General features: G+C 36.7%; 1 protein-coding gene across 1 annotated transcript in view; it reads right to left on the bottom strand.

Moving 5' to 3' along the window:
• Positions 1-13,638, bottom strand: part of ADGRV1 (adhesion G protein-coupled receptor V1) — a 506,381-nt gene that overhangs the window by 276,501 nt on the left and 216,242 nt on the right. The window contains exon 83 of the mRNA XM_029942597.1: positions 6,547-6,647. Within this exon, the coding sequence (XP_029798457.1) occupies positions 6,547-6,647 (101 nt within the window). The remainder of the gene's footprint in view (positions 1-6,546; positions 6,648-13,638) is intronic.

Raw genomic sequence — 13,638 nt, 5'->3', positions numbered from 1 at the left:
TTTATTAAGTAAAATAAAATTTGTAATGTGGTCTTTTTATTGATTGTAAAGAGAGAAGTAAAATTCCAAAGCTTTCATAAAGCAAAACAGGGTGTTTTTAGTAGTTCTTATTTCTTCCTTGGGAGTCTCATTACCTCTCCCATTGTCCAAGCTCACACCCCATCATAACCAGATAATAGTAAAAGCGCCCTACCCAGCTTCTCTAAACCAATCCCTAATTCCATCCTCTCATCTGCTTTAATTCATTTTCCATTTAATCCCCAAATGCCAGATTAATCCTTAAAAACACCCCTTTCATACTGTACCTTTCTGGACTAACTCCACGGGTGACTCCCCATGGTTCTCGGACAATATGAAAGTGCCTCACCTGCAGTCAGTGTATTTATTTCTTCCTACACATGGAGGAAGCGGAATACCTCAGGTCCACTATAACCTCCATGCCTTTATTGTTGCTCTTTTCCATTCCTAGAATGAGCCACGATCTAAGTCTTCACATCTCATACGTCCTTCAACAACCAGGCCGAGTGTGTCTGCTGCATGAAGACTTTCAAGCTGAGGCCCCTGTCAAGAGCTTAGGGAGTACTGCGTGGTAGGCCAGAGAGGGAGACACCTCTGTACATACATACATACATACTTCTTACAATGAGGCTGTGATTTTAGATTATTATTTACATACTTCATGTGTGCATGTCTTGCTTGGAATTTCCCATGACACAATCTCAAAACTGTGCATGTGGTAGGTGGTTGATTTTATAGATGAATGATGATCCTCACTTGGGATAAGTAGAGTTTACTCAAATTTTTTGTTTTAATTTCACTACTACACAATGGAATGGGCATTCAGTCATGAATGTGCTAAGACTTTGGCCATATTGAGGATTACACCTGAATTAATGCTCAACTAGAATAATAAATTCAACATAAATATGTATTCATATCTTTGTACAGAATGTTCTTTATTCATGTTCAGTTTAATCTCTACATGAAGAAAAGGCATAAGTGAATACAGAATTTTTTGTATAAAAAATAAAAACAGAAACCTTACATACTTAATACCATTTAAGTAGGGGCACACTCAAGCTCTTTAGAGGAAAGAAAGAATCGGGGAGGGGCTAGCTACACTTTCTTCCTAGTGGTTTATTTTATGTCCAAAAACAACACTGAGAAGTTCTGCTAAGCATGAAATGCTATGAGAAGGACCAAAATAAAAGTGTAGTCTGTATTCTGAGTCAGACATTAGTTTGCTTGTCTAAGTACCTTTCCTTTGGGTACTTAAGGTTGGCGTTGGAGGGAGGATATAATAAGAAAAAAGCAGCAGTGGTCTTTCCTTCCAGAAGGAAAGGCAAGCATTTTTAAATAGTTTCAAAGGCAATGACACTTTGAATGAAAGTAAAAATTTAATTAAATAATTTTCCATAGTAAGGAAGACAGGTTGGAAGCGTGGGTTTGGTACTAATAACGATAATAACAGCAACAGCAGCAGAGGCCCCAACAGCAGCAACTAGAGACGCACTTGGGTCATCATGTGGTCACCCTAATCTAACAAGCCCCATCCAGAAGCCCACTCCAGGCTTAGTGGTTCAGGATCTGAATTTAAATAAGAGGCCCACAATGAAGCTTAAGAAACATGTTTCTGATCTACTTACATATACACTAACATATCACAAATGTTCTACTGGATAATGACCCTGTGTTTCTCAAGTTCCCAATCCTCAAAGCAAGACCCAATTTTGATCCTTGGACTTCAATTCTTAAATACTGGTTTGTTTGTTAGCTTGTTAGTAACAAAGCAGAAAAAATACAGGATACTCTGGTGAAAAACTGATTAACCAAAAATTCCAACTAAAGAAAACTATGTTCTGATTAGTTGACACTTTACAACTTGTCCCATTCTGCTTTAATTGATACAAATACACTTTTTAGACACACGCTTTCAGACTCGGCACACACAAAGGCTTTCCTGAGCTGGCAGTCTCTACAACACAGGGAAGCCGTAAGGGGGGAAACCGGGCCCAGGAGTTGCCAGAAGGAACCAGTATTTGAGAGTTTATACATGGCTTGTGGGTTCCTTCACAATGTAGTCAATGATTCTTAGGGTCCCAAAAATGCTAGGTATTCAAACTAAAAGAACATATTTTAGCATTAAAGCAGAACCTGTTGGCAGGAGTATCTGTGTAGCATTCTACCTGGGAAATAAATGACACTGCAAGATGACACCCCAGATGTCACAGAATTAGAAAACTGGACAAATACTGACAGCCATCTTCAGCTACGTGCCAGACAACAAGCAACTGGATTTTAAGGCAATTCCCTTGTCCTTTACTGAGGAGAAGGCCTATGTGGTAAAACTCCTGCACGTCCAATGGCCACCAAAAACCTAATTTAAGTATTCAAAATTCTCAGATACTTAGTGTCATCTGAAGTCAGATAATATACAGACTGGCTGATAAATTTAATCATTTTTCATACATTTTCTTACAGACAAATTTACTCTTCAGTTTAAAAATATGTGCTTAAGCCATGTAAATAAACAAAAAACAGAGGGAAAAAACCCCAAATAGTTCCCTTTGTTAAGTTTAACAACCAGAGAGTAAATGAAGTTCTATCTTATCATGTTTTCTATGAGAAAACTTCTGTTCTTTTTTTAGATTTGGAGAATTGCTTTTCCTGACAGAACCCCCAGAACTCAGAACACTGAACTACAAACTTGTCCTTTGTCCTGGTTGTTTACCAGCCTTATCAGGGCACACAAGGATTGGCAATGTGATTCTAAGATAAAAATGCCAAAGATATAATTAGATGTTTTTCCGAGAAATATCACCCAATACCATGAAAATTTGTTTGCTGTTTTTCACACTATACTTGAAATTAATGGTCTCACAATTTCTTGCCATTTAATAATTTTCTTTTAGGTAAATGAGACACATCAACTTGGCACTGAAGAGAAACACATATTATTTTTTAAATAAACAACACTGAAAAGAGAGATCCTGTCTCAAAACTTCTACCTGCGACATTTCAATGAACAGATATTTCTATATAATTAACGCACTTATTAAAACTTCCACAGCGGAAGTATAAAGAGGAAAACAATATTCTGTCCCCAAATTTAATTATAAGTGATAAATGACAGCAAGATATTCTAAGCTAGTGATGTACAAGCCTTCTTAAGGTGTCCTACACTTTTATTTAGTATAATTCTGAACAAAAGAAATAAAACAATGGTAAGAAGCCACAAATGAACATTTACTATTACAGAAGAATACTCTCTAGCCCAGTCAAGAAGTGCTGTAAAAACATCTCTCAAGTTTTCTGTTGAACTCCATTTTTGCTAGAGATTGAAACCATGAAAACACAACAAAAAAAAGAACTTCTACTGCCACCTGCTGGTAGTTTATAGTCAATGATTCTCAAAGACACTAGAATGATAAACAGTGAAAAAGCAGAATCTTTGACTTTTACAACAGGAATAATGTTTGGATTCTTGTCTTCCTTCATTTATGGATTACATATAAAATATTTTATAATTGTGGATATAAATAATTTAAATGTATATATTTTATATATATTTCTAGTAGTAAGGAGACGAGCACATTTTCTTGACTGCTAACTTGCTCACTGACTGACGCACAATGACAAAAGCAAGTCAAAGATGATCACATTTCCATTCTTACCTTTCCCACAAAGACAATTAAATCTCGTTCTAGGTAAGCAATAAAGATTTGAGACTGAATGCTTTTGGCTGACCTGTGTGTGAGTATTTGCAACTCAAATACTTGAGTCCAGCAAGGAAAGTTTCATTCTCTTAGCCAAAGAATGACGGCCAAAAGTGTATTTTTGAAGACTTCTCAAGAGAAAACTCACACTTTAAGGATGTCAACATAATGTTGATGGAGGACTCCAAATGAGAGATCTGAGGTTGGAAATGGAATACCCCCACCACTGGGAAGATTCCATAACTGGAGTATCAACATGATTTTAAAATTCAGAAAGAGCGGCCCAAGCTCCTGTAGTCAGCTTCATTTCTTTTTTTGGAGAGTCTGAGACTTTAAAAAGCCTTTGCTGAAAGATTTTCAGGGACACAACTATTCTCTTTAATTTACAGGGTATTTATGGGGCGCCTGGGTGGCCCAGTTGGTTGGGTGTCTGACTTTGGCTCAGATAATGATCTCACGGTTTGTGAGTTCGAGCCCCGTGTTGGACTCTGTGCTGCCCGCCTGAAACCTGGAGCCTGCTTCAGATTCTGTATCTCACTCTCTCTCTCTCTCCCCTGCTCATGCTGTATCTATCTCAAAAATAAATAAACATTAAAAAATTTTAACAGTATTTAAAAAAAATCAAAGTAGCTAAACCATTTTGAGGCAACAGTACTTTATCGGTAATATACCAGTTCTTCCTACAAACCACGGAAATGGTTTTTTAGATATTTTATGTTACAAGCTCCACAGTATAGAATATTTCATGCCACAATGCTTCATCTATTCCAAAAATAAAACAAAAAAGATGAATTTGACTAACCGTCTTCTCTAAAATTAATGTTAAGTACAATGTGAATCAAAAGGCAATGTCCCAACATATAAATCCTGGGTCCTTCTTCCACATCCCCAGACATGAGCAAATTTGTCTGCTAGGACACTGAAGAGTTGTCTGTAATTCTACAGTGCTATAATTAAGACTTGTACAAATTCTGCTGCCAAAAAATCACCAGAGTGGGTGGTAAATGCAGCCAAGTAAACTCTAATTATGGAAGGCGGGTTTTCTAAGATCTTACATACAAGAAGCAAAGGCAAGATCAGACAGCTAAGATAGGTTACCAAGGCAATATAAATAGCCTTGTCAAATTCAATGTAAGCCCCCCTTTGGTAACAGCTGTTACCTCCCAAAGCTCATAGGTACTTTAAAAACACAATCTGGAATTCTCTGCTTAGAATCCAGCACTTAACTGTTCCCCCCAAAATAAAGTAATGAAATTTACACATGCCATTTTCACTCCTGAGACCAAAAAAAAGGGCAACAGGAGTCCAATATCTCAGATGATTTTCCAACTTAAATTTCAGCTCCTTCACTAGTATTATTTTAAAAACTTCTGTTAGAGTTCAATAAAATGTCTTTAGCACTCTGAAAGACAGTATGCAAATCCTAAGTATACAGCACAGTAAATTTACATAACTTGAACATATGCATATAACCAGCAGCACCCAATCAAGAAACAGTGCTTTTTGCACTCCAGAAGGGGCCCAACTACCTAGAAAAGGGGAAGTTTAACTTTGTAAAATAAATACAAAGTTCTCTCAATAATAATACTGTATAATGTCTTCCTACTGTCTGGATTTGTAATTATAGGTTTCAAGTAGATACGATTATGTTTTTTCTCTTTGCTTATACAAACATCTGTGCCCATCTTTCCCCTTATCAACAAACTTGCATGAACTTCTTATTCAAGTCCAAACACAAATATCACCTCCTATATGAAGATTTCCTGGACCTTCACAGAAAAATAAATTAAGTCATCAACTACATTCACAGAGTACTTTGCAAATTGTCCATATTTATACTTATCTATACATCTACATATATTCTAGACTGTGAGTACCTCATAGACCAGAAAGGCATCTAATTTCATCTTTTGATCTGTTTTCTGTGTTTTAAACTATGCTTTAGACTCCATGCTTATGGATGCCAACACGTTTTTCATGTTCTATCTTCTGCAATAGACATCTGAGTAATTTTTCAGAAAACAATGTTCTACCAAACAGTATTCTATCATATTAAATGAAACAAAATACAGTTGACTCTTGAACAACATGGGTTTGGGTTTGAACTGTGTGGGTTCACTTACAATGTGGATTTTTTTTCAGTAAATACAGTATGGTATTATAAATGTCTTTTCCTTATGATTTTTAAAAATACTATTTTGTTTTCTCTAGCTTGCTTTACTTTAGCATAAGAATGCATCATTTAATAGATACAACATATAAAACATAGGTTAATCAACTATTTATGTTACCTGTCAAGCTTCCAGTCAACAGTACACTATCAGTAGCTAAGTTTTGGAACCGCAAGAGTACTATGCAAATTTCTGACTGCATAGGGAGTCAGTGCCCATTACCCTCATGTTCAAGGGTCGATAATATATTAGCAGATATTTTAAAATACATATCATCTTAATGCGCTACATGTGAAAGAACTTGTAACAGAGCATATTTTATTCAGATTAAATAAAATGTTAATTTTAATACATATACATATTAGTAATATGTTTATCATACATAAATTGAGAATATAATGCTTTGTGATAAGAAGCAGCTATTTTCTTGTAAGGGATGATATTATGTTACTTCTCTCTAGAAAAAAGTTCACAAAGTACACTCTTCAGGTCCTAATACTGTCATTTCCTGGTACCACACTCCTCTATCCTCCCTTGCGACACAATGAGACAGGCTTACTTCAGCTAAGTTGAGATTACATTTTGCTCATATGTTCAGTTCAAGGACCACAGAAGAAGCATGAGCCTCGTGAAAGTGAGAAATCCCTGGGCCCTCTTACCTGTGTACCTAAGCTGGCAGCCATCATGTGAGCCAGAAGCTTAGCTGCAAACATGGAGTGCCTGGCACAGAAGATATGGGAAAGGACAGCCAGGCCAAGACCTGCAGGAACAAAAATGTTCATAGGTGGGTTTACAATTCAGGAACAAACAGTAGCAGAGCAAACTTCTCTGGAACGGGTAAGCATGTAAGGCCTGAAGTCTGCCCATGGTGCATAGCATGGTCTCTCTGGAAACGATATTATAATTTTAATCTACTCCATTTTACGTGACATATACAAATCTTCACACTTATCAATTAGGGCCAAAGGATAACATTAATCTTCAAACAGCTACATGTTCACTCTCTTACTAAAAAGACAGCACAAATGAAGCAGATTAATAATTTCAAATTTCATTAAGCTTCTGTTTTTCTATATTTCCACTAGACAAGTTTTACTGTGTAAGAAAAGAATCAGATTCCAATAGAATTTTCCAGGAACAGGTGGCTTGGCTAAATAGAGATATTTAGGGAGGTGAATTGGAGTTTTCAGACATAAAATTGTGAATAGTACTACCAAAACTCAGGCTTAGTAATTACCCCCTTTTTATCTACTTGGAAATATTATGTAATTACAACAGTGGTAATTATGAATTTTAAGAGTAGCCTTATGCTACTGGGTGCCAAAACCAGGAACAAAATGTGTTTTTTCCTCCTGAGATGACGTTTAACCTAAACATCTACATTTCTAAGTGGGGTAAAGAAAACTATTCTTATTTTCCTTAAATGTACTTGAATTCATTTCTTTATACTACTCTTGAAGTAGGGATGATTAGAAACTCAGCACTAACCCATAAATCTTTTATCTTACAATTCATATAAATTTCTTTTAATGCCATGTTTTAAATGCAGAGCGTATACATATTTTTAAAATACTTCCACTTCTAAAATTTAAATGTGCTGCAAATGGCAACCATTTGCTTTTTCACTTAAGCCTTTTAATCCTTCTCATCCTTAAGAGAGCTCTTTCGTCTAAGAATTATCAAAACATAACAATTGGCATGTATATGCTGCTTTGCTGTGTCCTATGCATGCATTAACCTCATTTATCAGTGCCTCCTTGACAAACAGGAGTCACTGCATTTATTTAAATTTGCTTTTTCATTATCTTATATAAGGCTATGGAACACCTTTTTAAATTTTTAATTTATTTTTAATTTATATATTTTTTTAATGTTTATTTATTTTTGAGAAAGAGAGAGACAGAGTAAAAGTGGAGAAGGGGCAGAGAGAGAGGGAGACACAGAATCCAAAGCAGGCTCCAGGCTCTGAGCTGTCAGCACATAGTTGGGCTCGAACCAACTATGAGATCATGACCTGTGCCAAAGTCAGACGCTTAACTAACTGAGCCACCCAGCCACCCCTGGAACAAACTTTTAAAATATACTGCATGTGGACTAAGTGGATTGGGCCTCTGCAAAGTACCCACATGGGGTTGATGACTAACTAGTATTCCTTACAGCAATGCCTTTCATAACCCCCTTTTGGGAAAGTTTAGATTTTAATAAGTATGTTTAGATTTTATTAAGTTAGACAAAGTTCCACATAAGAAGTGAGTCTTCACATTAGTCAAGGCTTTTAGCCTAGAAATTTGGCCAAGAAATATAATGTAATCTACTTCTCAGAAGGCTGCTCTAGGGTGTTCTGGGGCTGGTGTGCGGGTCTCAGGTGCCTCCAAGATCCACCCACACAGGGACACAGTGCATCCAGAAACTGCAGCATCATGCCTGACTTCACACCTTTACTTAATTTTATAAACTATCGAAGCTAATGCTCTGAACTCACCAATGTACACTGTGAATTTCTTAAGGGGATCAAAGCTAGTTTAAACTCAAGGTTTGGGGTGTGTGTGTGTGTGTGTGTGTGTGTGTGTGTGTGTGTAATGAACTGATTTAAAAACAAGGTCTTGAAAATTTTTTCTATATAGGCCACATGATCACAAATGCGTGCTTTACTGTGCGTTCATTGGGGTAGATGCCAACAATGTGAGGCAAGGGATTAGCACTGGATAAAGGAGAATAAACATGAGTCAACTGTTGTTTTTTTCCAGTTCACAAGAAGAGCACGTTCACAGCCTTTTCCCTTAAATTGCTAATTCTCCATTATACTCACATTTTGTGAGATAAATTTAGTTCAGTTAAACCTGACTAGCTCAAGAATATTAAATTAAGTATATGAACTGCAATTAAAATGCTAGCATGACACCTGGTGGTGGTTCAGGATTCAAAGCCAGTGGTAGAAAAGATGGGCTAGGTCCTATTAGCCTAGAACTATAATGCATGATGGTTGTCTGGATACATTTTTTATTTAGGGAAGAAGAATGGTGCTAAAAATCCTCAAGCAGGCTGTTCCCCAGCCTTGACGGGCCTTGGGAAAGACGGTGAATATCTTATATTTAAAGACATGGATGCTTCAGATTCCAAGTTCCTGAAGCACTATGTGCTAAGTACTTAACTTTTATTTTCTTACCGGATACTGAATATCTGCACTTAGCATACACGATTTAAATTTACAAGTCAGTTTTTATTAAGCTGTAATCATGTTTGGTTTAAATTCCTTTAATATAAACATGTAAAGCACAGGATACAAAGTGTTATAACTAGAAACAGAATGTTTTTTTTAAATAAAGTATGACAATTCCAGGTATTACCTAAAGGTGTACCCTAAACAGTTTTTTAAAAATTGACTCCTTGGCCATTATGCAGAAATAACAAGCAAACTGGGTAATTTTCCTTTGCTTTTTTTCCTAGCACATTGTAGGTTACAGACTCAGTTGGAAAAAAGTAATTAGTTTTCTAACAGAAATGACTTTTCTATATTTTTAGAAAGTGAAGGGAAACAAAGGAACACTGATAATCTTTGATTTAGGTAAGAAAAACTCTAAGGAATGACTAGATTCTTTTGCTATCATCAAACTGGACCAAACATCTTACTGAGCTACACATTATTAGAATGTTTGTAATGTGTTTAAACATATGTAATGTTTGTATATGAATATGCATACCCAGTAAATATATCTATCATTTGACATCCATTAAGAATAGGATACACTTTCCAAGTTACTGGTTTATCCCTCCACAACCGAAATATCAGTGATTTTGCCATGAAATTTCTTTAAAATGTTCGTAACTTTTTTATCTATCTATGTATCTGTCTCTATCTTCTCTACAAATAAATCTCAACAAAACCACATGTTCACTACACATTATTAAATCAGTTATTAGGTTGTTACCTTCATTTTTTTCCTATTTTCCCACCTAATGCTAACTGCAACTGTTCCTCTTTTACTTCTTCTTGCTCATCTCTATTGATTCCCACATTTCTGTACCTCTCCTCTCAGCATGGTGCCTCTTGGTTACTGCTACTAATAAGCTAAAGGCAGGAAAACAAAATTGTCAAGCCTGAAAAGTTTTCTCTGTTGAACAAAAGTCAAAATGAACACCTTAGAGAACACAAGGTCTATGGATTTGGGGAGAGGATTTCTTCCAGAGGGATGAGGGTGCCAGGAAGTCTCCCCAGAAAATCGGAGTGTTTAACCGGAGAGGTTCAATAACCACACATGTCTATCTACGTTTTAATTAGTTAACATTAAATAAAATGAAAAATTCAGTTCTTCACTTGTTCCAGTCATATCTTGAAGGCTCAATAACAGAAGTGACTATTGGCAACCATTTTGGACAGGGCAGAAGATTCTGATCATCTCAGTAAGATATACCAGAGAGTTCTGTGTTTAACTGTCCTATCCTGAGCGACAGCAAAAAAAGAATATGCCATATTTCAGAAGAATTTTTTTATTAAAAATGGCTAAAATGAGATGGTTTGGAACTTGAAAGCCCCAAAGTAAGATGTAAGCTTACATAGTCACAAGAACACATAATTGTTGGAGGATGTCAGACCAAAAATGTATATTCATTTATTTAGTAATTTAACAACTAGAGAAACTACTACACATCAGGGGCTGTGTTGGGCAATGAAGACACAATGTTGCAAAAGGTAATTACTTGCTTCTCTACCACTCTCATCTCTGTGTTTCCTCCCAGACGCAGACTGGTCTCTGAAAGGTCAGAGATCACAATTCCGGGCAAAGAGATGTGCAAGAAAACATTCTGGGTAGTTTTCAGGAAAGTTTTCATTGCTTTTAAAACATGATCCAAATAAGTGTTTTTCCTTTGGCAAGCCTAGACACTTGGGCAATGCTAAGAGCTGTGGCCAGCTCAAGGCCATGTTGGGGAAGGCTGAGAAAACGATTTCTTTGAGGAGAGCAATACAGAAAAATGAGAAGGGGGTCAGCCTCTGATGACACCAAAGGTACTGAATTAATCAACCCTGAACTCAATTTATTTTTTTAAGAAATGTGACTTGGGCACCTGGGTGGTTCAGTCGGTTAAGCCTCCGACTTCAGCTCAGGCCAGATCTCACGTTTGTGGGTTCGAGCCCCGCGTCAGGCTCTGTGCTGACAGCTAGCTCAGAGCCTGGAGCCTGCTTCGGGTTCTGTGTCTCCTTCTCTCTCTGCCCCTCCCCCTCTCATGCCCTATCTCTCTCTGTATCAAAAATAAATAAAACATTTTAAAAAATTAAAAAAAAAGAAATTTGACTTGTCTTCTAACTGCAGCCAACATTATCTTAGATAATATACCTGTATGTCCAGAGAAATTCAATAATTTTATGCCATATCAGAATTAAAATTGAGCTCTCACTTACTACCTGCATTTTTTTCTTCAAATTACTTTAAAAAATTCATATGCATTGTTTCTATTCTTCATGTTAATAACTCCTCCATTTGATAGTTAAAATGAAGTTGTTTTGATATACCTTTCTCCATAATCATACGTGCTATTTTAGGACAATGATTACAGTGAATATAAACTTGATATTTTTGGATGCATATGACACAAAATTTTTTAAAAATCTCTAACTTTGAAAAATATTTTGAAATGAATGGGTGGCATCTGGTAATGGTATTTTTTTTCTGGAAAAACTATCAAAATCTCAGCTTGTAAAACATAAGAGGCATAACTAGAATAGTCTTGCAGTTTAATAAACCTTGGACAAAAGAAAAACAAGGCTTCAAAGGACTGTGGATTGTATTTATTTATTTATTCCGGAAGGCTTATTATTTAGCAATTTATAGACAATTATTTTGTTACTTAACTGAAAAATTGACATTGTGTTGACATGTATACACTTACTAATCTGTACAGTAAATTAGTCATGTAAATGGGAAAGCTTTAGTTTGACTAATGTGTTAAGTGATTTCTCCACCATAAGAGAACCAAAAAAGAACAATGAAATGAACATGAAGTCTGTAGATCATCTTTAATCTCAGCTTAAAAGCCCTCCAAACATAGGAGACTTAACAGCAAGTGCATCACATAAGACCTAGTTCACATGCTGATATTAAAACTGAAATGGATTATGGAATGCTTCAGGTCTTGTTAAGATCCCAAGACCACAGGAATGATTCCAACCCAAGATCCTGCTACAACATCAACAGTTACAAGAAGCAGGGGAGGCTTCTTTGATATTATCCTCCAGATAACAGCATGTGCCTTAAACCATGCTTCGGCTCCTTAAAAATTACACTCTGAAATTACGGTGTTACGGCACTGTTATCTAACATTACTGTAACTTGTATCTCTTCCAAGTCACCTCTGAAAGTGACTTTCATAGTGTTACACCTAAGTGCACGGTTATGTTTTACTTGTCCTATCTTTTTAGCTTCAAAAGATAACATGTATTTAATTTCTTGGAATCTGGTAAACTGGTTTACAATTTAAAAAGCCACAGGTATATATAAACTCACATCTTTCACCTTCCAGAGCAGAGGATTACCAAACTTCTTCGGCTGAATGGACATTTCACACACTTTGATCATTTACATTGTTCTGCTGTATGCAGTGCAGAAACCAGACACACGGAACTAACACAGATACACGCTGATCCAACCTGGCTTCAAGGATTTATTATTTCCTGTGTAATTTTGTGTTGCCATATTTCATGAAAAGAGCTGGTCAGACTGCTTCCAAATTTAGACAGATATATTATAAAATGTATATTTAAGATACATAAAATTCTCATCTCTAGTTCCTGGGGGCCATCAGAGGGATAGATTAAGATCCTCCTCCTATAAAGGTGAAATAGGAACAAACACAGGACTTTATATCTCCTGCTCTACAGAACATGTTGTACACATCACAGTATGTTGTGGACAGGGGAGCCTGGGTAGCGTAGTGGGTCAAGCGTCCGACACTTGATTTCAGCTCAAGTCATGATTTATGGTTTGTGAGTTTAAACCCCATGTTGGGTTCTGTACTGACAGTGCAGAGCCTGCTTGGGATTCTCTCTCTCTCCTTTCCCTCTCTGCCCCTCTCCTGCTTGTGTGTGCAGGCGTGTGTACTCTCTCTCAAGCTAAATAAATAAGCAAACATTAAAAAAAACATGGCGTGGACAGAGGAGGAAAAAACCCAACAATTTCAAATATAACTTTACATCAAAAATAATAAAAGCAGATGGTGATATTCAGTTATCGGTTCTCAAATACATGAGTAGGAAGGAGCCAAGATGGCAGAGAGGAAGGGAGCTCTGTAAACTTTGTCCACCCCATCGATCGAACTGAGAAGGACATTACTCTCATCTGCAAGAGCGGAAGGAGAAAATAAGGAATCCAGAAGGAAGAGAACCTGAAGGATACCTGAGTGAGGCTACACCAAGAAACAAGCCAAAGTGTGCAAGACGGCGAGTCCCACATACCGCTGAGGAGAGAAGTAAAATACTCACAGGCACAGCAAGAGAAACCGAGAGACACCATTAAGAGACTATTTCCTGAAATGACAGGCCCTGGACAGTCAATAAGCCTCCTTTAACAGAGAAATATTAACAGATGCACAGTGCACAATGAGCTTTCTAAAGGTGACAAGAGACAGAAAACTAGCAAAAATGACAAAACGAAGGAACTCTCCCCTGAAGAACTCCAGGAGGAAGTCACAGCCACAGAACTGCTCAAGGCAGATCTAGACAACATACTGGATCAAGAATTTAAAAAACTTGTCATAAA

Source organism: Suricata suricatta, chromosome 6, assembly GCF_006229205.1.
Source record: "Suricata suricatta isolate VVHF042 chromosome 6, meerkat_22Aug2017_6uvM2_HiC, whole genome shotgun sequence".
Taxonomy (NCBI): Eukaryota; Metazoa; Chordata; class Mammalia; order Carnivora; family Herpestidae; genus Suricata; species Suricata suricatta.
This window is presented reverse-complemented; position numbering and strand designations above follow the sequence as displayed.